This window comes from Colletotrichum godetiae (assembly GCF_030913485.1).
Source record: "Colletotrichum godetiae strain CBS 193.32 chromosome Unknown BDP55scaffold_1, whole genome shotgun sequence".
NCBI lineage: Eukaryota > Fungi > Ascomycota > Sordariomycetes > Glomerellales > Glomerellaceae > Colletotrichum > Colletotrichum godetiae.
This window is the reverse complement of record NW_026851249.1, coordinates 1,565,128-1,592,589: the sequence shown is the minus strand read 5'-3', so window position 1 is coordinate 1,592,589 and position 27,462 is coordinate 1,565,128. Positions and strand designations below refer to the sequence as shown.

Here is a 27,462-nt window from a genome sequence, read left to right as displayed (position 1 = left end):
TCCAGGATCGTTGAGCTTGAGAAGTCAGACATGATCCAAGAGTTGGCTGCCCTAGTAGGCAACAGTGTCGGGGGAGCCATGGCATGCAACTCTGAATCATCTAAAAGAGAAAAAAGACCAAAGGGCCCGTGTGTTTGTAGTAAACGACTCAGGAAAAGGTTTGGTGAATGCTAGAGTCGAAACTCTTTTCCATCCACACTGCTTCAAGGCGATGGTGAAGCATTTGAAAGAAGAGGACGCCCGTTTTGAAGAAATTCACGAGTCCGATGTATGTACTGGGCGGACGAGAATTGAATGCTGCTTGGGGTATCGGCTGAAGGACATGACTGTAAAAACATCATGGGCCTGTGCTGAGACTCGAAAATTGCGACTCGTGTTGTTCAAGGAAGGTTGAGAAATAAAATGCCAGGCATCCCACGATTGGTGTATATACTTGGCGAGTTGACTCGACTGACGAGAAAGAACCAATTACGGTCGAGTGAAAAGGGAAGAATTTGTAATTAGAGGCCTTGCGGGTATGCACTGCCGGGTATCATGCCGGTGCCTCCTGCTCGGGATGGGGGGCCGAGCCGAGTACCCGGAAGCTCAAAGTCGGGGTTGTTGTTCAAGAGCATGTCTTGCCTTCGCTGTTGGACGGGCCGTCGGGGCGGCATTGGCTGACCGTAACCTGGCATTGGCGGCGCAGGATTCCACCTCGGGTTTACCCCTCTTTGGGATATCGAGGTGAAGTTGGAAAGATCAGACTCGGCGCCAGGACTACGTGCACCGGCATCCGCATGAGCGTCATCATACATATTGGGCGCGGGTAGAGGTACCTGAAGGCCAGGCGGGGGACCTGCTCTTTGAGCTGGTGCCGGTGCTGGCGCGTCCGCGAAGCGCGGATCGACATCTTCGTAATAATCGCTGGCTGCTGGCGCAGGCGAGCTTCGGTTGAGCATCTCAGCAGAGCGTTGCTGTTGTAGCGGAGAGGCCGTTCGTGATGAGCCCTGGTTCTGGTTCCAAGCCTGACGAGGCGGGACGTAGGCACTAAGATTTCCGAGTCAGCGTAGCCCTCTTCTGGTTCCAAGATTCAAAAACTTACTCGTCTTGGCTGTACCTGCTTGCCTCGCTCATGTATGTGTCATGCCTCTGAGGGTGAGCCCTGTTTCCGCCACTTTGCTGCTGCTGAAGTCCGACCATGCCGGCAATGTCAGCGTCACTGTCACGGAACTGACCAAAGCCCGGAGGCGGGTGAGCGGGGCTTCCTGTAGCTGCGTCCATCTCAACCGCTTGGCCGACCATTGGTGGTCCGTCTTGGCCAGGGAGAGGCGGGGGTGATTCAGCTCTCGGCAAGCTCTGACGCTGAGGGTTGTAGGCTTCATATCCTTGCTCTTGTTGAGGGATAGATGGGAGGGAAGGGTTTGTACTGTTGTTCGCAGTAGTGTATCCCGGAGCCATGTCCATGGAACGACGTCCGTAGGGGCCACCGGGAGGAGGACCGCCGTAGCCGTTGGCTGGGCTTGGCCGACGGTCGTAAGGTCCAGGACCTCCGGGACCGCCAGGTCCGGGTTGATAGCCTGGCGGAGGTGGACGGCCTCCTCTCATGCCGTTTGGTCCGAAGCCGCCACGAGGCGGTGGCGGGCCATATCCGCCCCGACCGCCAGGTGGGGGACCATAGCCTCCTCGTCCGGGAGGACCTCCATAGCCACCTCTTCCTGGAGGCGGAGGGCCGTAGCCACCATATCCGCCTCTACCACCGTAGCCACCACCGCGTCCTCTGAATCCTCCAGGAGGCATACCGCCCCTACCTCTCATGCGCTCCTGCGAAGGGCCTCTTCTTGGGCCAAACCCATCTTGAGGCGGTAGCGGGTTTCCGTAAGGATCTCTTTGGATAGGCGGGACAGAGCCGGATCGCGAAGGAGGAGCATCGCTAGCAGTCATGACGCCTTGAGAGCCATTGACGGGGCTTCTTGCTGTGAGAGGGATGCGTTCATCGCTGACCTGGTCATTGTTCTTCTGAGATTCGAATGAGGCAAAGGTTGGCATCTTGTCAATGCCGTTTCCACCGCTGACAACGGGAACGGTAGGCTGGGAGGCGACTGAAGCAGCAGTCTTTACTTGAGCTTCGCGGTTGTAGTAATTCTCTCCGCTCATCTCGGCGTTCTCAGCGATTCTCTTCTTCCTGGCCTTTCTGCTCACCAACATACGGCGCATGGCACATGAGACCAGACCACTCATTCCGACGAGGATGGTGGCAGCAAGAACGATGTATGAGCCCCATGCCATGTGAGGGACAAAGAGGAGAACATCCACGAGGAAGGCCAGGAGACAGATGAGGAAGTCGATGAAGGAGAAGATGAAGAGGGCGAGAAGATATCTCGCAGAATGAGAGGGTGAGTGAAGGTGAGCGACGGCAGCCATGATAAACATGATGAGAGTGGCGAGAGCAGCGACAGGATGTACGATCAGGATAGCTGACAGAGTGTTTCGCGCAGAGTCTGGGAGGTCAAAGGCCCCCTTGCTGTCCGCGGCTCCAAAAACTCGTGCTGTAGAGAGTGTCAGCAACAGTCCTCCATTTCAATAATCAGCAGTGAACCACCACAGACTACTTACTCGTGTCATAACCAATCTCAGGACCTTCGCAAGTGCCGTCTGCCTTGCAGACGCCAAAGACTCCAAAGTTGGCTCCCTTAAAACTACCCAGCGGAATAGCCTTAATAATCGGGGTCGATAGGGTAGACAGCAGGAGCAAGGCGAAGGCCGCAAAGAGCAGCACCGTCATGGGAGTTGCCGGTCGCAACATGATGGCGGTTTGTCGTCGAAGAAACCTGCTTCCAAAGGGGTGTGTGGCGAGCCGGCGTCGTCAAGACGCGGCGAGTAAAAGGGTGCGTTGCGCCCGAGAGATTCGGGTGTCGTCGTCGAGAAGTTGTTCGAGGTGGGCTAGTGTAAGATGAGGTCGTTGCGCGGCATCGTCTACTGGTTGGCAAAAGTCGTGGTCGAAAATAGTGACATGAATGAGAGTAACGAAGTGCCGATGAGAGCGTATTGCAATAGAATCCTGTCTCTTTCTTTCCTGCTAATCCTCTTGCTCGATTGTCCCCAAAGTCTGCTCAGTCGGTATCCTGACGGGTGCTGCTGGTATTGGTCCTGAAACAATGTCGCAAGGAGACGGTATTCCGGTCGACGGGTTTAAATCAAATCGATTCGGACGAGGTCGGAGTGAGTCGTGAAATATTTTTCGTGTCCTAAATGCAAGGCTGCATCCAGGGCAATTGGGTTGAGGTTGTGCGAAGTGAATAGGATCGAGTTCCTCCTGTTCGACCTTGAGAAGGGAAGAGGGAGAAAGAGACAAAGGTACGCACGATCTGGGGAGGAAGACGATGTGGGCGAGCGAGTGGGAGAGTGGGCGACTTGTGTGGAGGGAGCGAAGATGAAAAAGTGGGCCCTGGCCGTGGGTGCAGTAGGAGTGGGCAGTTTTGGGCCACACGGCAGGGGAGCCAAGGGGATTCGGGAACAGGGGGGTGTGGTCAAGTCTGGGAGAGAGGGGTGTGGCGAGAAGGGAGAGGCAGGAAGGAAAGACGTTTACCACCACTACAAGTGCCACTGGGAGTGAGGTTCCCAAGATAGATAGCCACATAATAGCGCAGGTTTGGTGCAGGATTCCAGTGTAATAGCGTGAGGCGTTGGGCAGGTTGCGTAGCTAGATGTGGCTGGGGTACTGGCCAAGCTGCCAGTCAACATGCCTCTTCATCCAATTACCTCGAATTAGAACTGCAACCAGCCAGCTTTTCATTTGCATGGCCTGCTTTGCAAGGCTGATGGATGATTGACCATATGAGTTCCTGTTTTGCAGACAGCAGTTCGCTTGTATCGATTGAGCCTCGAGGGCGAATTGCGCCGCTCGTGATGCTGTTCGGTGGTATCTGCACCCCCCGGGGTAGAGTCTGGACTCAGTGTGCCTTCCCTGGAGGGATGGATAAGATACGTACCGTTTAGTCCAGCGATGAGTATGCAAGTAAAATGGAAGTGCACAGCCCACCTGGCAAACGGCTTGCAGGCACCAAGCAACGCAGATTGGCAGAGAGTCCAGAGGCAGGCACGCCGCAAGCCGCACGACAGGGTCGGGTCGAGAGCGACAAGATTGGAGTGCGCGAGAAACGGAGACTGGCCTGCATCTCCATGCAGTCAGACACCAAGAGCCACGAGAGCCTGGAATCCAAATGCCCCCAAGTGGGCTCTCTGCAGCGGACGTTGTGCCCGCTAACTCGTTGGTTCGAATCAATATCCTTCCCCCGCCGCCGAGATGCAGCACAGGTTGCCCCCAATGTCGATGGGGGGCAGGCACGAAGCCTCGACGAGGACTGACACCAAATGGCAGGTACCTGAACAATGTATCGGTCTTAGCGCGAGACTCAAGGTGCCTTATTCTTTGTTCCTCAACGCGTGCTCAACTGTCCCCCGGCAGCCACACCATTCCACCTCTCACTCTTCCCAAGACATGCTGCACCGACTGCGTGGCTTTCCTAAAAGGACGTCTTCTCCGAGCTCAACAGGACAAAGCCCTTGTTTTTGCGGAAGTCTGGTCCGGCCTCCATTCTGACGAGTGACATTGATTGCCAGTATTAGGCTTCAACACAGGATACCGTTTTTCTGTTTTTTGAGGTAGCTCCGGCCAATAGGAGCGACTTGCGAATTATCTCAGTACGAAGTACGCCTCGTCTACCTTACTTCTTTCATGCAGTTGACAAGCCATCCTTGAGAACATAGTGCACCTTATCAACATGCGGTATGCGGTATACCGATACAGACGGGACGAATAATTACACGCAAAAAAGCCAATAGATCCTTTGTTCCCCAAGCCAGGCACAAACGACTGCGGCTAAGGTTCCCATCGACCACACTAATTTGACCCCAGGAAGCCGGGACCGAGTCCACTACCAGTACTTCGTACCATCAGCTTAGTAGCACCACAGGACCCGACTCGAACCTCTGACCAACGAAAAATAAGTCGAGTGACGACCATGTCGTCTCTAATTTCCCAAATTACGACCGATATCACCCCGACGAAGACAGAGAGTGTGAGAAAAAACTCAATTCATCCCCGTCTAGTCAGGTCCCGGTCGATTCTAGTCCGGCCTATCTGCAATCGACTGCACGCAATCGCGTGCTTTCCCGGCGGGCCCTACTTATCATTTCGGCATTCAACCCCGTGTGAGCCTTTCATTCCTTTGAAGGCCCATGGGAGACCATTGATTGATCAAGCCACAAATTCACAATACATCTGCAGAGTTCTACTTTTCTGAACCCTGGACATCGTCTGGAAGCTCAGAGCCCCTCTCAAGCCTCGACTATGGCACGCACAATCTTGCCCCGATCAAGCAGGTCGAGATCCAGTGCTCGCGAGTCTGTGACCCCCTGGGATTCAACAAAGCTTAGCAGGATGAGGAGTGGGATGGCGATGGATGCACCGTGCCGGAAAGCCCTCATCCTTCTCGTCCGCTGTAATCCCCCGGCCGCTCAAAGATCCTAGTTGGGTCAACTCCACCAATCATCTGTTTCGATGATCCGAATTAGCCAGACAGTGTTGAGCTTCCAAAGTTCCAATCACTCTGTGGACGCTGCATCTCTCATGACCGCACCAAATCCCAAGGTCTTCATCGTTGCGGGATTCTTGAGCTTACCTCCATTGCGGCTTTCCAACCAGGCTTCTGCAAACTTGCAAGCAGTCCCAGACTCCTCCGTGGTCAAACGGACGACGCAAAGGCATAACATCGTGAATTAAGGCCCCCTTGTCGGGATGGGGCACCAGACACTCTCTCGGCATCCAGGGCCCAGGGGTCTACGCAACGCCGTTGTCGGTCGCATCCCTACACTGCAATTACAAGCATCCACTCTGCCGTCGATAAGTTCCAAGCAACTACTGTAGCGACTTGAGAACCGTGGATCGCCCGCGTAGCAGATACATGCGACCACCGCTGTGCTCCACGTCAATCGGCGGTAAGCGTTCATTTGCCATCATTCTCAATGACTTTGCACCGTTTCTCTGACGTTTGGAGCCTTCTACAGATATGTACTTCACGTATTGAACCGCCGGATTCGCGAAGCATAATGACGAGGAGAAACGCCAACGTCGTGGCACCTAGGCTGTGTCAATCAACTTGGTTCCAGTAACAGGTCCTTGTCAGTATAGACGTCAAGAGATTCAGGCGTATCGGAAATGCGAGAAGCAGCCCCCGGTGCCCAAGACCACGACGGCAACGGCCATATTCTGGGTCGAAGGTCGAAACCGAACCGCTCCGCTGACCAAGACAGCTAGCCCGCCGCCGCAACGACGCATTGTCGGGCGCTAGCATCGCTACCCCGGGCTATTTCAGGCTGTCCAAGCTTTGGCCGTGCTCCCTCAGTCAGTGTGGGAAGAAGCCCGTCAGAGAGATGGGAATAAGAATATCGGGTCGCTAAGAAGACGACCTTCGCCCAGAGCTTCTTCCATCTGTTTCCATGGCGTCTTTGGCCGAAGTGCATCGCGCGTGATGTCTGCCGTGATGCCGTCGTTGTGGCTGTGGTTTTCATTTCTTCAGATGAGGACAATCTTGAGGCAACTGGCTAACAACAGGCGACTCTGTGACACGGGCGCTTCGCCGTCTCAGATTCTGAGGCAGGCTCCCAGGTTGTTCGCCCTGCGTCTCCCGCGGGCTTCCATGCCAAAACCCCCACAGTCCACTCTGCCGCCAGCTTTCAGTCGACACGGAACGCAACAGCCCATGCCGCCCGCCGTATAACCCGTCAATTATGAACGAGAAGCGAAGGCATCTTGATAAACTCTCTCAGTCTTGACTCTTGAGCGAGTCGAGATACAAACCGCTCGTCGATCGCCGGCTTGTTCTGGGCCCCTTTGATCATTCCGGTGCTTACCCCCTGGCTGGTTCCATCGTTCGACGCATAGTCACGTCGGCGTCATTGCCTTCCGTCTTGAACCTCCAGTCTCCACGACGTGCCAGATGGACTCACATCGAATACCTGCCTAGGCTGGATACATTACCTAGCTACCAATGACATGCGGCTGTCCGGGTCAGGCTATGTCTATGCAAAGACGCCACTCCGAAAGTTGGGTTTTGTGGCCAAGCTTCTGCCGATTGCTACGTCGAGTCTTTAGACGATGCTTCATCTGTCCTCCTCCTACCCTAAAGATACCCGGCCAAACCTTGCCAAGTATAGTCATTGGCAGCCATGGCCTCCTCAATCATCTGTAGAGCGCATCGCCAAGGCCCTCAGCTCATGTTGGGGCATTCGGAGAATAGATTGCCCACGGTAAACAGGCTGGGCTCTGCGTCCAATGTCGAGACATGTCTCGGTATATGGACACAGTAGGAGGCTCCTGCACGACAGTCGAGGCGTCGCACCACGGTGGGTGAGGCCAGACGGTCCATCGAAACCTGGCCCAAATTATCAAACCTCATTGTTCCCTGACTCAAATGTTTCCGTAGGCAACTTACAACTTTTACATTGCCTAGAATGGCAGAAGACTGGAACTTCTCCGCTAGCAATGGAATGGCGCCCATCCCATCAAACGTTCTATGATTGCCTCTGGTCATACTGAAGCCACGCGAACCTTGTAGATCTGATGGGTGTGCAGGGACACTTGGTTCATGCACTCATTCTTGCCAGACCCTTTAAGCTCAAACCAAAACGTCACGTCTGTCGACGACTTGCGTCATGGTCAACCCGAGCGATGCTGCATCTTCTTTTCGCACGTCGAATCGGGTCGCAATGCCCCTAGGTAGGTAGTGGTGTGCAACCTCGGTTTCTGCCACAACAAGCAAGCACCCTCCTCTCACCAGCAATGAGAAATTCAGACGAAGGAATGGCCGACATGCCTTACATCGAGGGGACCGAAACCCGCTGAGCCGCTGGTTGCGGGAATGGCCGCCGCCTAACTGCATGAGGTGCCGGTCAACCTTTTTTTTTTTTTTTTCTTGTGTGCTTCCCGCCGTGACTACTCCATCCTCCTCCCCCTTCGTCACGACATTTGGCTTGTGGTGCCTGCCAAAGGCTCAAGTGGCTGAAGCTGCTGCGTCGTTCAAGCTTTGCCCATGAAATCGGCCCACAACCTCACTTTTGTTTCACTTAATCTCAGTCACCGGACGCCGTCGATCCCCAATGCTTCAGAACGCGGCACTTCAGATGGAGCCGCGACCAACCCTGTCAGTCAGCCGGCGGGAAAGGGGCGGCGGCGGCTCTGACTGTACGGTGTGCCACGTCGTCAACCTTGAATCAGGCGCTGCCCAGTTATAGAACTCTAGACTAGGAGGTGAAGGCATCGAGGGGCAGAAAGTGGTTGATGCGCAGTGCTGCCAGAGATCTCATTGGTTATTGGGCTTAGGTCGGTGACTATCGTGATCTAGGCCATACACATAGGTTTATTTAAACATTCTACTTGAACGTGTCAATTAGATAAGCGACGAGATGTGTCTTCTTCTAAGTCTGATGTCAACTACTTCCTACCGAGAAACCTCTTCCGGCTCTACACCAAAATCCGGGCGGTCTCGGACGTACGACTGGAGGGTAAAATAAGTGAGTTACGGATCGGGACTATCTAACAGTGTTGAATGTTGCCGCCGGAGCGATTCGGCAAACTCATTCAATATTACTCCGTTATATTCTCTGGTGACTGAAGGTTGACACGCAAGGAAATACGCGAGCTTATACTGCTGCTACTGCTGCTGCTGCGGAACAGTACTGAACACGCTCGATGATTATTGAGTAATAACGTCAGGCAGGGGTTCGTGAGATTTCCTGCTTGAGTTCGTCAAACAAGGCAAAAGGCCTGGTGCCGCTATTTTGAACCTTGATTAGAATAGAACGGGATATCAGCGAAACTTGGAGTCACGCCTAAGGTCTATTCATCAGACGTTAAACAAGTGTTTCCCATCCTGCTTGAGACCACTTACACGGAAACTAAACCAATTCACAAGTCATCCTTCAATGTCGTGGCCCAGCGCCAGGTCCGAGGTGGGCACCTACAATCCGGTGCCGAAAGCGATCGGGCGGGGCCGGGGATAAGCGGATGCAACGGACGCAGCGGACACATCGGTGCTTGATTCGCCGACGGAGATTTCCTTTTGGTGTGGACGCTGATCGCTGGCGCTGGCGTGCCTACCTCGGTGGCCTGGCCCTCGTTATCGTCATTGATCTGACCTGCCCCGTGGCGCCAACGACAGATCCGGACGGCCGTGCCGAACCCGATTGACCTCTGATGGGACTTTTGCAACTTTTTCACCCTCAACCTCAACCTTTCTTTCCCCCCCCTCTCTCTCTCTCTCCGTTTTGTCACATTCACCCTGAGACTCGAGGACAAGGTAATGGGAGCCTCTGACTTCCGCCTTCATTCCCTCTTCACACATCCTCGCCATCACCAGCTATGTTACGTCAGAGCATAGCTGGTCTCTCCGCCGCGAGATCACCAGCGCAGCGATGTCTCTTCTCTACCTCCGCGGCCGCCGCGGGGCGTCATCACCTGCTGCGTAGCTCGAAATCGATACCGATAAAGGCCACAGCGACAACGACAGCGGCGAATACCACGAAGACAACGACATCACGACTCCTCCCCCACACCACAACAGCACGCAGCATCCACACGAGCAGCGCCCGCCGCGCCCTCATCCCCCCTTCGCCAGAATCCCTCGGCGCACCAAAGAAGGCGCGCACATACAAGCGCAGCTCCAAATGGCTGCGCCGGCTCGTCATCTTCTCCGCCGTCGGCGGCACGCTCTACCTCGCCGACCGACAAATCTACGCCTCCGGCCTCGCCCGCTCCCTCCGCACCTTCGGGACGGGCCTCCTTGTCGCCCTCGACTACAAGCTCAACTTCCGCCCCGAGCCGCTGACGGGCGGCTCCGTGCAGGACCTGCACGTCCGCAACGCCGAGCGCCTGTTTGACCTGCTGCGTCACAACGGCGGGCTCTACCTCAAGATCGGCCAGGCCATTGCCATGCAGAGCGCCGTGCTGCCGCCCGAGTTCCAAAAGATGTTTGCGCGCATGTTTGACGACGCGCCGCAGGACGAGTGGAGCGACGTCGAGGCCGTCATCCGCGAGGACTTTGGCGGGCGGAGCGTCGAGGAGGTGTTTGGCGTCAGCTTCCGCGGGGAGGAAGGAAAGGGCGTTATGGAGAGGCGGGCGCGAGCGAGCGCCAGCGTCGCGCAGGTACACTGGGCGCGACTGCCCGACGGCCGCGAGGTGGCGGTCAAGATCCAGAAGCGGGAGATTGCGAAGCAGATCACGTGGGACCTGTGGGCGTTCAAGACGGTCGCGTGGATCTACAGCAAGTGGTTCGATCTCCCGCTGTACAGCTTCGTGCCCTTCATCACGGAGCGGCTGGAGCTCGAGACGGACTTTTTGAACGAGGCCAAGAACTCGGAGACGATGCGGGACCTGATCAACTCGGAGAAGGGCCTCCGGGGCAGGGTGTACGTGCCCAAGGTCTACCCGGAGCTCTCGACGCGGCGCGTCATGGTGACGGAGTGGATCGAGGGCACGCGGTTGTGGGATAAGCAAGGGATCAACGGACGGTGGATGGGCGGGTACGGCAAGGGTTCGCCGGGCGTCCAGGGCGCGCAGCTGCTGCCGCCGGACATGGCCACCGTCCGCCGCGAGCTCCGCGACCGGCCGTACGCCGAGCAGTTCAAGCCGGAGCGCAGCGAGTGGAAGGGCCGTCGCGGGCGCGGCGGCCTGGGCCTGTCGAGCAAAGAGGTCATGACGACCATGATTGACCTCTTTTCCGCGCAGATTTTCAAATGGGGCGTCGTCCACTGCGACCCGCACCCGGGCAACATCTTTATCCGGCGGCTGCCCAACGGGCGCGCGGAGCTGGTGCTCATCGACCACGGGCTGTACGTCTACATGTCGCCGGAATTCCGGCACCAGTATGGCGTCTTCTGGAAGGCGCTCATGACGTTTGACAACAAGACGATTGAGCAGGTGACGACGGAGTGGGGTATCAAGGCGGCGGACCTTTTTGCGAGCGCGACGCTGATGAGGCCGTACGAGGGCGGCGACGAGCGGACGCGTAACGGCATCATGAAGGAGCTCGAGGGCAAGACGCCGGCGGAGCGGCACTACGAGATGCAGCAGCGGATGAAGCAAGGGATCCGGGACATGCTGGCCGACGAGGAGAAGTGGCCCAAGGAGCTGATCTTCATCGGGCGCAATATGCGCATCGTGCAGGGGAATAATCAGTACCTCGGCAGCCCCGTGAACCGGGTCAAGATGATGGGGGAGTGGGCGAGCCGCAGCCTGTTTGAGGACCCAAATCTGCCGTGGGCCAAGAGGGCGGATAATGCCTGGCGGCATTTGCTGTTTAAGGGCGTGTTGGCGCTGACGGATGTAGCGTTTTACTTTTTCAAGGTGAAGCAGTTGCTTGGGTTCGGGGGCGGAATGGAGGACGAGATGGAGAAGAGGATGAAGGATATTGCGCAGGATTTCGGGGTTGAGCTGCAGCATGAGGTGTTTGAGGGTTAGACGGTGACGATGTGAATAAGGGTGCAGAAGATGATGAGTCTAGAGTTGAAGAAGTAGACAAGATCATTAGATTCGCGTTTATGGTGTTTGGGGGCTCGGTAAGAACCTTATAGAGGCATTTGATATAGGAAAGATACCACTCTTCTGTTTAACATCCGGACCCAGGACTAGACCTCACGCGTGGCATTGAACTGTCTCTCACACTCTAGTTGCCCGGAGCTGACATCTTTGGAGCAGGTCTCATATCGAGAGAAAGAATTGGGGTTCCAAGCAATGGGGGAGAACAAGAGCTCTTTTCAACCACGGGATGAACCTCACTCACTCTATGTCTGTTGACTTTCAGTTTCCCATCTCACAAGTCTAGTCTTCAACCTGACATGACGGGGAGCCATCTCTACAATCGGACGCGCCAACGTTCCTCGTCGATTCTCCACGATCAGCAAGTCATATTGGTTTGAAGACTGCGCGTGAGGGATTTCCCTCACCATTGTGAACCAAGCAAGTCCCGCGGAGAAGCGGCGTCGACGGTGGTCGTGCCGTCTGTCGTTTCGCGTGATCATGCTTCACGAAGTGGGCAGCAACGCAGTAAAACATAGCCCCCCAGGCCCTATCAGTCTGGCGGTTTTTTTTTGGACTTTCCATCTCTAAGCGTTCACAGAGTCCAGAGATTGAAACCTCAAGCAACGTAGCAGCCGCGGCTTCGCCTGTGCCTCGGAAGCTTGTTTCTCAAGAGCCTCGACCAAACCGGTGTCTCGTCCAGTTAAACCACACAGTCGGTATTAACTCGTCCCAGTCGTCGAAACAGTTTCCAAACCCATAGACTAGTACACCGACCGGTCTTGTGATTTCACCACGACAAAAGTTAGGTTCTGATTAAGCCAACGTCCCCGAAGATTTCTCTCGGGTAGCAAAAAAATGGAATGAACAGGTCATCCTGTCGTCCGTGGATATCAACCTTTGATGTAGATAACGAGCGGTTGACGGTGCTTCGTCCCGATAGATATCGTAGTCGAGGGCCATGTCTCCCTGCTAGATATGGATTTAGTATTAAATAGCGCTATTGCCGCAGCCTTGTATGATGGGTCAGGCCAGAACGCGATTGCCATGTGCTTTGTTCCCACTTATCGTCATACAGAGCGTACTAAGTGGTGCCCAAGTGGTTTAACCTAGTCATGCATTCTCACACTTTCGCCCTACATGTTCGAATCATGATAATCACCTCAACTTTCTAGATTCTCCTCGCTTATTATTCTGATGGGAATAGTAGAGAGATATTATGGAGAAAGAGCAAAGTATCTTCTCTCTTTCCCACTCTTGTTATCTTTTGAGCTGGTGGTACCTTGGAGTTATCGGCGACGAGGACGTCAATCAGTCGACTTTTCAATTATCATTTCAAGCACACCGATAGGACTCCGGAACATTGCGGTATAATCAGTTCAAGTACTGGCGAATATATAGTGATGTATAGGGAAAACGAGAAGACGGAAACTCCCAGTTACAGGACACCATGTCAAGGTTACAGCTAATTGTTATATCGAGGGTCCAGAGGAATCGATTGCAAAGGTCGAAGGCCCGTCCAACGAGATGTTCCATATAGCCTTTCAGGGACGGACCAACGCCGACTACCTGTTGTTGAACTCGCTTTGGCAAAATCAATGGAGGCATGTCGTTCGCTGTAGAACGCCTAATTAAACATGTGAGTACGCATCCCAGCAGTACCATACTTAGCATGTATTCTACTGTGCTTGCCGACTCGAAGCAGCATTTGGCTCCATCCTACTAAACAGTAAGAAGACCCATTGCCTCTGCGAATATCAGATCGTCCATCAACGTGTAGCGTAGTCCGGTTCTGAACTGTCGTTCCCTGGCATCGATACTTGGCTAGTCGCTTCCGGTCGTAGTGTGATCTAATTCTCATCGCTACCAAGTCCTCGATATCTCAATGAGTCTTGCCTAGAAAGCTTAAAATGGTATCGAACCTACAGTGCCGTACCATCTACATGCTTGGCACTAACCCGCGAACCATCCCTAGTCTTGGGTATATCCCAACACGTATACGTAACACTGCGTGGCTGGATTCGAGTAGAGCTGCTGTGTGCTGTATGCTGAATGGCTTAGGTCTCGTTGTTCCGACAATCAATTTACCGCCTGCATGGGTGGACATGTGTCCTGCGGCTAACTTGGCGAAGAAAAGCAAGATGTCCGAGTGAATGCAACTGCCGCGAGGGGACTGGCCTTTTGATAAAGCATGCCTTTCAGACTTCTCCGTCACACTCACTGCCTGAGGTAGACTTCTGCCTCTCGCAACCCAAGAGGAAGAAGCCTCGCCTACTCACGAATGCCAGCGACATCTTCAGAAAAAGGTAGTGTGTATGCCAAGGCAATGGAAACAGGCAAGACACCCATACTACGATATAGGGTTTAAAAGCAGTCCTCTCCTCCTTTCCAGAAGTAAGCCCCATCACAGATATCACAGTCCCATCTCTCAACATCGCCAGGCCCCCTTGTAGACTCGCCAGCCGTACAAACATCCGACTAAGGTCAATAGACGTATTTGAAAGCCCTCGGAAGTTGGAACTTCAGTCCTGGGCGTAAGAGAAAGGGTAAATGTTTGACAAGTGCAGCAACCTAACCGAGTACCGTCGGCTCACTCGGTTGCGGTGTAAGGCTGATGCAAACATGAACACCCACTGTCCAGGTAACCTTGTTTCTGGCTACCCTGGCCCGGCTGGTCTGTTGGTGTCCATCTGTGGGATGCGAATCAAGCCTTGTTGGAATGTCGGCCACTTGCTAGTAAACTTGTTGATGGGGAAGGGAGACTATCTTACCATGCCGAGAAAGGGCACGGAGTCTCTGCTGAGGTATGACGACTGTCGAGCTTTATGTCTACGACCCTCGATGGGCTGGTTCATGGTCGAAGAGCCTAAAGCCAACAACGACGCAGGATCCGGGACCTCACAAGATATGAACTTAACCAGTCCCTGGGCCTAGAGGCTCGACTCGGTATGATGCATTGCATGGGAGCGGGAGAGGCATGAGCCAGCGGGCCGACGGGGGGCGCCACCCGAGCGAGCAAGGCGTCAGGGAGCTGGACACCTGGGGTACGGAAGCTGTTTCCGCGATATTGCGGCTCACGGGGATCTTCCTAGACCTGGTTGAATGAGACGCCAGGGTTGGTAGGTTCACACGAAACCATCGGTTCCTATAAGCCGCTCGATAAAATGAGGGGAATATTGATATTCGCTGTGGTTCATGTCTTGAATTGCATGAAGTCGAGTTAAGCTTAGGGCTATGAGAGGTGACCAGCAGATATTAGTGTGCCCTTTATGTAGTAGTCTTGTCTCGGTATCTGCCACTTGAAAAGACTGCCGACTTGTCTCACATCCACACATTCGAGATGAAGTTATGGGTGGTGTGAAAGGAAGGAAGTCTAGACTGGATGGTATCCGTACCTCGTACGAATACTCCCTCCCAGACCAGCAGCAAGGGCGGAAATGAGAATGAGAAAAAAAAAAAAAAAACAAGCAACACAAGTTGGACCCCTGGAATGCGGTTGTGCTTTGTTCCACAAGCTAAAAGCACTGTAAAATTGGAGCGCCGATCGATCTCGGACAATTTGAGAGGAATTTTTGGGATGAGATGGCATGAAGGAGCGCGTGGTTAATGTGAAACAAGGGCCATTTCGGCGTCGGAAGCCCCACAGTTCATGGGGACGGGAGCCGAGAGGAAAGAGGGGCCGTGGATGGGGAGCGAGATTGGCTGGTTATGGGGGCTCGAGACTCGAGTGAGAGGTGACAAGGCAGTTGGGGGTCCATTAGAGTTTTGGGGAGAACCGTGAACGAGAGCATTTTGACAGTTGCGTGATGGTTGCTGTTGGTACTTGTTAGTGGGTGTGTAGGGCAGGATGACGGCAGTCCAGCGGCAGTTGTGTGTTGCAATACCAGATCGTCGTCCACATCTGGACTTGTCAGTGAGGTAGCATGTCGACGATCTTCCGGTGGGCATTCGGGAGGAAACGAGTCGGGTCGACCAGCGCACAAGGCGGCCAGCGAGAGCATAGACGTTTCCATCCGTGCCACGAGCCCTGCAGGCCACGGCATGCCGCAAGCAAGGTATCCGTAGAGTCAACCCGCCATTGCAGTGATTGCTGCGGTACCACTTGGTACGATGGCGGGCTACACGAAGCTCAATCAATTGAGTTGGCGTCGGGGAGCGATGCTGTAGGACGCCGAGCGGCTGTATGTGTGTGTGTGTGTGTGTAAGGAAGTGTAAGTAGGTAAACGTGAGGTGCCAAAGACGTCTCTGTCCCCCTTCGAATGTTCGATGACCAGTCGAAGGTTAGGGGAAGTTACGCTTTATCTAAGCTCTAGGTAAAGAAGCAAAGCGCAACCTTCGCAGAAAAACACGCGTGACAGACGCGCGGGAAGCATGATGGACGGGAACCGACACTCAAGTATTGAGTTGGCTGAAGGTGATTGGTCAGGGGATGAAGTTGGCGAGATGCGGGTGGGTAGGGAACCTGGGAGTTGCGAGTTGCAAGCTGCAATCACTGGATGCAATCTTAAGGGGCAGCCTGGGCCTGAGTCACATTTCCTGGAATGTTCTTGCTGGGAAGGCAGGTTTGTGACTTTTCTGTCGCGGTTGCTTCAGGGAATGTCCCTTTGGATGGGAGTCTGGGACGGGCTTCCTCTTACCTTCCGTTACATCTGAAAGCGCTCGAAACTCAGTCTTGGGAAGGCGCTTATCCGTGTAAGCGAGTACGGTCCCTGCCTTACCTTGGGTACCTTACACTGGGTAAGGTACCTGGCCTTCCCCCAAGTACAGAGCATTTCGTCCCATTGTGCAGACAGACTTACGCGGCTAAATGGAATGGCGAGATGACTTTTGCTGGTGTCCGAGACGGTAAGTAAGTTGATGACGAAAAAGCAAGCTCTTCTTCAGGCGGAGAAAATGTTCCCATGTGCCGGTCTCAACGGTCCGTAACGTCATCCTCAGTGTTCCAGACTCCCAGCCTTGTGTGTTAATTGGATTGGAAGGGGAAAGAGAAAAAAAAAGGGGGAGAAAGCCGATGAGGTAAATTCTTGTATCGGGGACTAAGGTGGTGTTGGTTTAGTGGGATCCCATCATGCATGAACACGGTGTAGAGACTGCGTTACTGAGATTACCGCTGCCACCGGCCGAAGTTCATCAGCTCAACGCCATGCAATTCGGGAAACATGCATCGGAAGACAACGGGATACCGCATCTGCTGAACCGTCAAAGTCTATGGAATGCAGTCATTCCGAATCTGATACGTTTGATGCCGATTCAGCTAACAGGACTTACTGGTTAAGACTTGAAGGCAGAGATAAGCAGCCAACTGCAGAGTTCAAACGGTGTTTCTGCCATCGGGGGAGGGGGATCCATTCCCTCGTGGTGGGCGCGCGGGCGGGCGAGACCTTTTTGGGTGCTTTGGGCCTTGGGCAGCTCTAGGTGGCCCCAATGGCGTTATTAGCTCTCATTAGTGGCTCTGGGGGGCCCCTGGGCTGGGTTAGCGAGCTGTTAGAGCCTGGCTGCGTTACACGCCATGCGGAGGTTGGAGGTGTTTTCTCGTGGAGCATCCAAGCATCCAAGGAGGAGACGACTGGATTCCTGGAAGACTAAGGCGAGTACGGTATCCGCACTCCGTAGGGGTGAAGTGAGGAACAAGAATAAGCTCGGGTGAAGGGTAAAGGGTGAAGGGTGAAGGGTGAAGGGGGACCACTTCAGGAGAGGACCATTGGGCATGAGAGCTCACCTCACCAGGTACTCCGTACTCCGTACCAGCGTGGCAGTCTCTCAGACGAGACAAGCGACGGGTACCTCGACCTCTTCCCAGTTTAGCGTGGCCCCGTCGGTACCTGCGTCGGGGGAATTTCTTGCTGCAGGGTGCGGAGCGCGGATTGGATAGGATTGCCATTTGATCTGGCCAATAGAAGCCACGAATTGCTGTTGCTTCAGTGCGCCTTCCTGACTGCGTATCGGTGCCGCCCCTCCCAGCTCTCAAATTGGATGGGACATTGGATCCATGGGGACGCTCTTTCCCTCTTGCCCCCATGAGAAGAAGTCAGGAGCAAGGAGCGGGCTGTTCATGCCATGCCTTCCCTTCTTGTGTAAGGTAACCTAGACGTTCTCACGGCTCAGGAACACAGGTATCTACTCCCTACTCCGCGTACTGACCAAGGAATCCCCCATTCTGATGCGCTTCTCTCACGCGCTCCCCGTCTCTACTGCGCCCCTCGATACGGAGTAAACCTGCCTCACCTATCTCTACTCCGTACCATTTACTGAATTTGTAGACTGCTAAACGCCCCCTTCTCGAATTGTCTTCATCTCTTCACACACCTCGCACCATTCAGCAACCATCACCATCACTACCTGGCTTTGCGCCATCGAACCTGGCAAGAATAGAAACAATCTCCTGTCGGCGCAACTACAGAGTAGCAAATCTCGAATTGCATTACACTGCGCACTGCACTGCACTGCACTGACCTCATCCCGATCCCCCGCCCATCTCACCTTCACCTCCACTGGCATAATCACATATTACGGATACAATACACTCTTGTCACGGTCCCAAGTCCACCCATCCATCCAATCCACGACTGCCCAGCCCAGCTCCAGGACAAGACTCAACATAAGCTCAATCGTTTGGCACGTCCAGCTTGTAATCATTCGCACCACTTGCACTCCCACTTGCAATTGCTGCCCGCGACGCACCAGTGTTATTCCCTGCTTCTTTCCCAGTCCACGACCCGCATCTGGCCCTTTCTCTGCTCGTCCCGCCCGGGTCCTTTCTCACCCTCACTTAATTACACCATCCCCTCTTCTCGTCGACATTTCGGCCAAAATCCTACCGTCGCCCGTTCAGTCCTTCCTGTCTTCGTCCTTGTCCTTAGACTTGCCCGGGCCACGGACACAAGACCCTCCCTCCACTGTACTGTCCAGTACCTTACCTCCCCACGCGGCCACGCCTCTTCGTCCGATCTCACTTCACCACCGCCCGACTGGAAACTCTTCCTTCCGTTCGACCATCCGTCCGACGTTTGGCTTGCGGTCCTCCCATTCCATTTCTCCTCCGTCTGTAGGAAAGGATCCTGCGCCTGCTTTTCTTTTCGACTACGCCTGCGTCTGCGTCTGCGCCTACTACCTACGACTACGCCTTTTCACTACCTACCTTACTACCGCTGCCGTTCCACCAGAATAGCAACGACGCATCTACACTAGCTCCAGCCATCGGCTCGGCATTCCATTGGTAAGTGCATATAACGGCGACGATCCTGCGTCCACCTCATCACTGCCCTCTTCCTGCCCCTATTTGCTGCGAGACCGCCCCTCCTTTTGCACTGCACCCTCTGCAGACGGCAGATCTCCTGCCTCGACGTCTGCCGTTGTATCGCAGCCAACCAGACGACGGGGACAACTCGCTGGGGACACCCACGTCTCCAGAATTTCGACTTGGGGAGCCGCCTTTCGCATTGGTTCCTGTTCTGCTCTCGTTTGGTCTGACGCGACTTTGGCTTCTTCCCTCCGTCCCCAAACCTCTTCCTGACTGCCATTTCCCTGTCACATCGTGCAGGCGCCGCCCAGCACAAGACTTGCTCCTCTCCGTTTCGCCGCGCTGCACACTCTGCGGTTGGCTCAGGAGGGCGTTTGAGCGGCTGGCAATTGCGGCCGACCCGGGTTGTCGTTGCTTGGTAGCTAACCTCAATTTACCAGACACTCTTTTCCGTCATCGTCCCATTCTCCCATCATTTCCCCCCTTTCCACTCTTTCCGGGGACGTACCGATTCTCATTCTTTTACCACTTACAACGAGCACACAAACAAGACTCAGCCCAGGCAAGATCGAAGGCCAGTCCGGAGAAATCGATTGCCAACTAGCTGTTCTCCCCTTCAAATTCCGACATCTCAGCCACCGTGCTATTCGACGTCCTCGCGATAAGCGGTCCACACCTCCGCCGTTTCCACGCAAGCTACTTACGCAAAGGGTCTCCCCCATAAACCGAACAAGCGAAACGGGCAGCTAGCATTGTGGTCGCATATGCTATACGCCCACTCCGTTTGCGGCTTCCGACTCTGAAACCTTTATTTTATGCTGAGGACCCCAGATAATGAGCCAGCCCCGTCGCTCTAGCTTCGGTATGCTTCTCAGACGTTCCAAGTCCGGCGACCTGGGGAAGGGTGGTAAGAAAGCCCAAGCCCTTCGCGAACAGCAGGAACGCGAACTCGAGCGTCAGCGTCAGGCTGCAATCTCCAGAACTCCCCCCAAGCTCCCCGAGTTCTACAAGGCCAATGACCAGCTCTCCAACTCCATCCCCTCTGACATGCGTGCTGAGGAGGCCTCAATCATGTCGGATCACACCATAGGTACTGCCTACTCGACCCGGCCCTCCATGGAGCCCAGCCGCAGTGTCGCGGGATCCGTGCCGCCTATGCCTCCCATTCCCGCGAATGCCTACGATCCCTATGCTCGCACCGAGAGCATGACGCACCGTGGTCGCTACAGCTATGCTAGCAGCGCAATCAGCACTGTCAACAGCCCTAGAAGGGTTCGGAGAAGAAAGGATCCCACTCCCTTCAAGTAAGTCAACAGCCGAGACATTGTCATGCCAGCCCTTCCTCTACAGCCCGCTAACCCTCTTTGCGTAGTGTTCTCGTCATTGGCACCCGAGGCGCTGGAAAGACGTCTTTCCTCGAATTCCTAAAGACTGCTCTGGCTCTCCCGCCGAAGAAGCGATCCCGCAAGACTGAGGCGGAGGAGGAACCCGCTCCTAGATCTCCCCCTTCCGGCAATTTCATCCCTCACTACCTCGAGACGGAGATTGACGGCGAGCGAATTGGCCTCACACTTTGGGATTCGGAAGGCTTGGAGAAGAATGTTGTCGATCTCCAACTTAGGGAGATGTCGGCCTTCCTGGAGAGCAAGTTCGAAGAGACCTTCACCGAGGAAATGAAGGTGATTCGATCGCCTGGCGTACAAGATACCCACATTCATGCCGTCTTCATGGTTCTCGACCCAGCTCGTCTCGACCGCAACCTGGCGTCAGTCAAGGGCGGGGTATCGAACGGGCACAACGGCAAATATGCTCCTCCAGCTCGCATTTCGGGAGGTCTTGACGAGGATCTGGATCTTCAAGTGCTCCGTACCCTCCAGGGTAAGACTACAGTCATCCCCGTCATTTCCAAGTCGGACACGATCACGACCAAGCACATGAATATCCTCAAGAAGACCGTGTGGGAAACCGTCAAGAAATCAGGACTGGACCCGCTTGAGGCACTTGGCCTTGACGAGGACGACGACTCAACCAGGATCGCAGAGGAAGAAGAGGCAGTGTCTGACGAAGAGCACGCCGATTCCCACGATGAGGACGATTTCCCAATCCAAGGACGGGAAGGTGTACCCTCCTCTCCCGGCTCGAAACGACTTTCTGGGTCCTCCATCCGTCAGCACAAGGCTAAGCAGGAAGCCAAGGAGGAGGAAGTGCCCTTCCTTCCGCTCTCAGTCATTAGCCCTGATTTGTACGAACCCGAGGTTTTAGGACGTCAATTCCCATGGGGTTTTGCGGACCCATACAACGAGGAGCATTGTGACTTCACGAGACTCAAGGACGCCGTCTTCAGCGAGTGGAGGGCCGAACTCCGTGAGGCCAGCAGAGAGCAGTGGTACGAGGGCTGGCGAACTTCGCGACTTAAGAACAGCCCGAATGCTCGTCGCCGATAGACCCCTTCGGAGTTGGTCCATGGGCTTTACTTTTGAACCGTCGATACCCTTACCTTTCTGAACCACACAGCCCTTTTCGATGGCTGGCTTTACACCTGATTTCTGCACTTGTCGATGAGATTTGAGAGCACCGCGCAGCATACCCCCTTTTCCTCTGTCACATACCAATTCTTATGAACTCCTATGGTTGGAGGGCGCCCAAAATACGGCGAAATGACAGCATCATCAGCCCAACTTCGCATGACGAAACTCCTTGATATCCCTGTTGCTTCCTTGCCTCGACGATGGCTCAGGCAAGATGACGACGTATACCAGCATTTCCGACTCGAGCAATCGGGTGACACTAGCATCGCCAAGACGCCTGTTTCGCACGAGAAGGATGCAAGACTTAGTTTATTGTACTTTTGGCACCGAAAATACGTTTCCCGACTTCTTCACTGGCAGCGACCACACCTCGCTTTACCAGACTTTCTTTTCTTGTTCTTTTTACTTCACTTCTTTTAACGACATTCAAGATTCTGGGGACGAAAGGGTAGACTGAGTTTAGCGGCGGTTGTAATCAGTCACAGTTGGTTGGAGAGCAGGTGGATAGAGAAGGCCTGCGATTCGATTCAGACGGGCACGAGAGATACAGGTTGGAACCGACTATGGTGGTTACCCGGGAGGGTCAGCCGATAGCTGTAGGGCAGTCTTGATAGGGACCGGTTTTCTATTCACGAATTTTGATTTGTCTTCTTCATGACGAGACTGATTGACCTGCTACGTCGTGGATGCTTGACATGTGAGACTGTCCGGCCTGCTACCGAGTACGTGCCAATGAGACTACGTTTAAGGAAAAATAGGGTCTACATTCGAGTATCCTATATCCATCCATGAACGCCATGAAGCATGCTTATCGCATGCTTCTAAAAACACCAATAGCCAAGAATAACCCTGCGAGCCAATCCTCAGCACCAGTAATGAATTCGCATAGGCCACCGACTGGCTCCCTTTTTCGTCATCCCATGGCTGTTCCTTGCTAGTTCTTACACTTCAAGCCCCTCTGGATGATATATAGCTAGCCATGAAAGATAAGGTGACAGAAAAGAATGCAAGTTTGTCGAGTTAATGGCTGCTGCGCCAGGCCAGCCAGCCTTGTTGTTTTTTCTTCTTCTTCTTCTTCTTCTTCTTTTTTTACAACTCATCGTCCTCGTCGTCGCTTTCCAACTCTACGTATTCGGTATGCGTGGGCTCGCCCGTCGCCTCGTCGACGTCGGCCTCCTTACGGTCTGGGTTCCTGCCGCGACTGATGAGAGCCAGGCGTTCCTTTTTGCCGAGGGCGATGCCGTCGAAGCCGGGGTAGAGGTTCAAGTCGGCTCTGTTTATTATTCATGATTAGTTTCGTCCTGGGTGTTTGCTTTTTTGATCGAACCAAGGGAAGAAGGGGAGACGAGTACAGGGAAGAGGGCAAAAAGGGAGGGGGGAGCAAACATACTTTAACAAATCAACCTTGAGATTCCGCGCCTTGTCGCGGATAGCTTGCTGGTCCCGCGGGTGATCCAGGATACAGTCCTCCCTCTCCTCAAAGGTGTCGCCGCCGCCGCCGCCGCCTCCATCGCTGCGGGCGGCGTGCTGGCGTTTCGCGATGAGCGCCCAGAGGCAGTTGTGGTGCTCTATGAGGCGGATGAGGCGATGGGTGTCCCTGTCGGACCAGGGGACGCGCTGTTGTGGGCCGGCGCGGGAGGCTGGGCGGCGGTTCATCTCGTTTATCTCGCGGAAGGAGGCGACTGTGCTGGCTGTGCTGGAGACGCTGCTTCGGGGGGAAGGGGGAGGGGCTGAGGAGGCTGGGGCGCCGTTGGGGAGGGAGGAGCGGGGGCGTCTTTGGAGGGAGGTTGTCGAGGTGGAGGCTGAAGAAGAGGGTGGTGCTGATCGGGGTGGTGGTGCTGTGGAGGGGAGGGTTCTGCGTTTTGAGGGGGGAGGGGGCATGTCGCGGCGGTCGCGGGCGAGTTGGGCCCTTCGTTGGGGATTCGGGTCGCGGCTATCTTCTTCGAAGGGGTCGTCTGACTCTTGAGATTGTTGAGATAGGGAGACGGAGGCTTCGCGGGGTCGTTTCTTGCTGTTGTTGACGGCGGTGAAGCCGGAGGAGCGAGGGGGCCCGGTGGTGGCGGCGGTGCTGGCGCCGGCTTTGGCGGAGGAAGAAGGTTGCGTGCTGCGGATGATTGCGGTGCTGGGGAGGCCTGCGATGATGGCTGAGAGGTCGCTCGACGCTGGGGAGGGGTTGCGGCGGCGGTCTTCTTCTTCGTAGTAATCACCGCCGATGCCTCCGTTGATGATGGACTCCACGATGGCTCCGCGCTGAGATCCGCGTTGGGAGTTTGCCAGTGACGGAGATGGGCGTATGCGCGAGGGGTTCTCGCGGGAGAGCTTTGCTAGGAGTTGCACGTTTGATCGAGACAAGATATCTTCGCGTCTGTAGTCGAGTCAGTATGTGAGTTGCGTATAGACAGCTTGGAGAGCATCTGGAGGAGGTCGTACACGTCGTTGCGGACAATATCCTGTGGTGCGCTCGAGGGGAGGGAGTCTGTCGGAGAGGATTCCCTCGATCCCTGCGGGGGGTCCTTCAAAATAACACTGAGCTGGTCAATCATTGTACTGCACCAGGAGGAAATCTTGCTGATGAAGTCGATCGATTTGTCATCGGCCCCGTTCTGTGGCTGGTCAGGCGATCCCTCGAGCGGGAACGTCTCGTCCAGGGCCTGAATGGCATCGTCCGCGCTCTTGTCCAAGATGGCGTCGTGGATTTGTTTTGCCCTCTCTGCGAAACGCTCCGTCATGCGGCCGTTGATGCCCCTGAACGGTCCATTCTGCAGTGCCTCCTCTGCATCGACAGAGGACTCTAGGGGCATGCAGAAAAGCTCCGCCGCGATGTCGGCCGGGTTATATTGGTCGTCTGACAATGTCTTGAGACTCATGATCAGCCGGTGCGTGCGGATGTCGAGGGCGAGCTCAATATCGTCTTCGGTAACATGATCGGCGTAGTCATCGTACGGGCACAAGGGTGCGGGAAAGTCCTCATCGAGGCGCTGGAAGATCTTCCAGACTCTATCAAAGTTGTTCTCCTTGCGGAGCTCGGCGTCGGATATGACATTGAGCAGCGACGTGGCGTTGGCGCCGATGATGACGGCCCGCGCCTTCATCTGTTGCCTTTCGCTAATGTCCTCGATGCTGGCGAGGAGGTCGATGAATAGCGCGTCGGTCTCTGCAAAGAACTCGCGGGTACGGAGCCAGTTGCCCCGGAAGACGGGTAGCAGCCGCCGCCAGGATTTACTACCTGGCTTTGGGTTCCGAAGCAGCCTCGCCAGAGCTTCGGATTCGTGCCATAAGGAGTCGAGCGCGTTCTCCTTGAGTTCCGCCTCGACGACATCCTGGGATGCGTCATCGTCGCCTTCACCCAACCCCAACTCGTCATCGCTGCCGTCGTCCTCTTTTCCCGGTAGTTGTACGCGTCCTTTTGCTTTTGTCAGTAATTTGTCTCCCGAACGCGCAAGACGCGGGTCGCACCTTGTGATCCTCGAGGTGCCGATGACCCTGGTGCTTCTGTAAACACGATTAGCATAACGCGTTCTTGCAAGGAAGCAAAACAAACGCAATGTTGGCAGACTTGAGAAAATTGTGTATGCAGCACTCATGAAAGCCGGGGTCGCGTTCCTCTGTGTGCCCGAAACACTTTGCGATCCCATTTCTAAGGGCGGCTATCAGTCTCGAACTTCAGATAGCCCCATCACGAACACACATAACAAGACTTACCGCTGTCGTTGTCCTGTGGGTTGATGTCCCTGACAATGTCCTTCGCATTGAACCGCGCGACCGGTTCATTTCTGTAGAGGTCTTCCTCTTCCTGCTCTTCCACGTCATCCTCCTCCTCGTCTCGTTCTTCCGCCATCTCTCGCAACGTGGTGCTCGTCGGGACGATCTTAGCTTTCCCTTTGCCTCGCGTTTTTGACCGAGCTGCAGCAGAGGCGGCAGCGGTGGTGGCTTCGCCGCGTTCCGTCATGCTTGTGCCGCCTGCTCGACGTCGTGTCAACCGAGCAGAACGAGCATCTTCAATATTGTTCCCCGGAGACTCCGGGGCACCGCGGCCCGTTCTTGTACGGGCCATGCTGTTTGACTCGGTGTTGTTTCTTGGAATGACTGGGGCTGCCGGGAGACGCGTTTTTGCTGGGGTTAGGTAGGGATGTTGAGTTTGCTGCTAACCGGATTCTCTAACCCTAACCCCGACGATGATCGGAACACGATACGTTAATCGAGTGGTGCTTGAGTACGAGTTCACACTGTGTCTTAGTTGCCTAAGGCGTCATGCGCGAGCACCCGCGTCGCCTCTTTAACGGAAACAACAAGGTTTAAATATCCCCCTCTCCAACATAATAATATTGGGTTGATTGCTGAATGAGGAGCTGCGCCATAGTACCTAATCATTTGGCAGACTCTCAGATAACCTTTTCAGAAGGAGTTTCTGTGGGATTTTCGTTGCTTTACGTCGTCATTTTGGGCATGATCTAAGACTAGGGGCTAAGGCACCTAGGGTACATGATCAAAGGAACCCTGCAGTTCCATCACGAAGCGCAAGTCTTCAGCGTCTTGCCTCGCTGCAGACATTCTCGGCCCATCATTTAGCCTCCGATGAATCTCTTTCAAGATGTTGTTTACCCACTCCTTGTTTCTGGCAGCGACAATTTGGCTTTAGTTGCACGTGTCTGTGCGGGGGGATAGAAGCTGTCGCCTCTTGCTGCCTATGCCACCTTGGCTTGCCCACCGGGCCATCTCACCTGAATATACTTTGATGAAGATTGGGGCAGAGAAACCAAAACAAATACTTTGACGAAGTTCATGACAGGTAAATCCTTCTTTGATGTTTCTATCTTCAAGTTAATGTGCTAGTTACTGTGATTCGGAGGTCACTAGCGTTGGGTGTTTTGGACACTGGTTGTGCTTGGGGGCTCATTTGGCGACGAATCGTGTAAGTGAGCTTTCCGCCTCCCAGCCCCGGGTAGACATAGATACGGCAGGAGAGAGCGCTCTCTCCGCTGTTTTGATTTAAATCATATGTCTTCAGGGCTGTAAGCGCAAGAAAAACAACGTAAGGCAGGAAATTGGGTTTTTCACATGAAATTAGCATAATCTGTTCCAGCAGACTCGAGCTGAGACCATCAATTGTAGCTACGATCATTGCAGAGGCTCAAGACTGGCTGGAGAGGGGGGTACTGGGTCCAGGTCGCATCATTGCTGCTTCTTTTCCAACTGCTTGAGAGGAGCATCCTTTCCGAAGAGGCCCAATAGGTATGACGTTCTGGTCAGACAGAGAAGGGCCTTTGATGTGTTAGCATAGCGTCATAGCTCGAACGAGAAGGGTGGTCGCACCGTGACTCCCACGTTGCCCCAGGCCATGGAGTTCCAGCTTGCCACGTCGAGGAAGCGATCGAGGCCCATAACATGGTAGCATACGTAAATGTGACCAAGGTCGGCTATCCAAAGAGCAACGAGGTACCCGCGCACGACTTTCAGCTCACTGGTGAGGTTAAGTACGGCCAGCCCGACCATGGCCATGAGCAGGTAGATGTTCCCGAGCTGGAGGGCCACGAGACGGGCATTATCAGATTCTGGAGTCGGCACGGCGGCCGAGATGGCGCCCTGCACGATCTGCTCGGATATGAACCAATCCGGGTTGATAACGGCACCTAGGAAACCGCCGACACTTTGTGAGACAGAAACGCATCAGCTCAGTGGCGGCTGGGGACTGTCAGGGTGGCGAGAGAGAGTGAACGTACAGTGAGATGGGCTCGAAGACGGTGAAGACTAGTCGGGGGAAGGTTGGAAGAGCCGCAGCTGCCGCCATGACGAGAGTAGGTAGAGGCCGTTGGTACCGGCCTGCTAGTGGGAAGCGGGGGAGGGGGATTGAAAGCGGTGCAACAACAAAGGTAGTCACCGAACCCTTGCTGATGATGAATGGAAAGGACAGGTGGTTTCTCGAAGCCGGACGAGCGGTTTGACAGGCAGGCAGGACAGGCGAATTCGAGGCCAGAATGGTTCAGAAGAAGGCGACAAAGGTGGCAGGGAGGGGCAGTAGGCAACGCAATTGATCAGACCGACAAGCTGTGAGATGTTCTTTCAGCTTTGGTGGAGGGTTTGTGGTGTGTGGTGACTGTGGTGTGTGTCATGCAGGAATTCGGAGAGGCGGAGGCGGAGGCGGA

The 27,462-nt window shown here is 54.7% G+C and overlaps 6 protein-coding genes across 6 annotated transcripts; 2 read left to right on the top strand and 4 right to left on the bottom strand.

Moving 5' to 3' along the window:
• Positions 1-500: 500 nt before the first annotated feature.
• Positions 501-2,782, bottom strand: BDP55DRAFT_625540 (SUR7/PalI family-domain-containing protein; the record flags this gene model as incomplete). The annotated part of the gene is made up of 3 exons (XM_060571487.1): positions 501-1,026; positions 1,082-2,525; positions 2,593-2,782. 3 exons carry the CDS (start codon positions 2,780-2,782, stop codon positions 501-503), a joined length of 2,160 nt encoding a protein of 719 aa, XP_060437058.1.
• Positions 2,783-9,144: 6,362 nt separating this feature from the next.
• Positions 9,145-11,646, top strand: BDP55DRAFT_641161 (ABC1 family protein). The gene has a single exon (XM_060573379.1). The coding sequence runs from the start codon at positions 9,398-9,400 to the stop codon at positions 11,492-11,494; it is 2,097 nt and encodes a 698-aa protein (XP_060437057.1). The 5' UTR covers positions 9,145-9,397; the 3' UTR covers positions 11,495-11,646.
• Positions 11,647-15,154: 3,508 nt separating this feature from the next.
• BDP55DRAFT_736415 (uncharacterized protein) lies at positions 15,155-15,874 on the bottom strand. The gene has a single exon (XM_060580354.1). The coding sequence runs from the start codon at positions 15,592-15,594 to the stop codon at positions 15,199-15,201; it is 396 nt and encodes a 131-aa protein (XP_060437056.1). The 5' UTR covers positions 15,595-15,874; the 3' UTR covers positions 15,155-15,198.
• A 3,751-nt stretch (positions 15,875-19,625) lies between these two features.
• Positions 19,626-21,235, top strand: BDP55DRAFT_538402 (uncharacterized protein; the record flags this gene model as incomplete). Its single annotated transcript, XM_060567941.1, has 2 exons — positions 19,626-20,095; positions 20,164-21,235. 2 exons carry the CDS (start codon positions 19,626-19,628, stop codon positions 21,233-21,235), a joined length of 1,542 nt encoding a protein of 513 aa, XP_060437055.1.
• Positions 21,236-21,962: 727 nt separating this feature from the next.
• Positions 21,963-25,571, bottom strand: BDP55DRAFT_641152 (uncharacterized protein). The gene is made up of 6 exons (XM_060573378.1): positions 25,022-25,571; positions 24,876-24,956; positions 24,776-24,811; positions 23,750-24,722; positions 22,710-23,684; positions 21,963-22,592 (listed from the first exon to the last, which is right to left on the bottom strand). Exons 1-6 carry the CDS (start codon positions 25,371-25,373, stop codon positions 22,409-22,411), a joined length of 2,601 nt encoding a protein of 866 aa, XP_060437054.1. The 5' UTR covers positions 25,374-25,571; the 3' UTR covers positions 21,963-22,408.
• Positions 25,572-26,602: 1,031 nt separating this feature from the next.
• Positions 26,603-27,107, bottom strand: BDP55DRAFT_538075 (uncharacterized protein; the record flags this gene model as incomplete). Its single annotated transcript, XM_060567910.1, has 2 exons — positions 26,603-26,966; positions 27,040-27,107. 2 exons carry the CDS (start codon positions 27,105-27,107, stop codon positions 26,603-26,605), a joined length of 432 nt encoding a protein of 143 aa, XP_060437053.1.
• Positions 27,108-27,462: the final 355 nt, after the last annotated feature.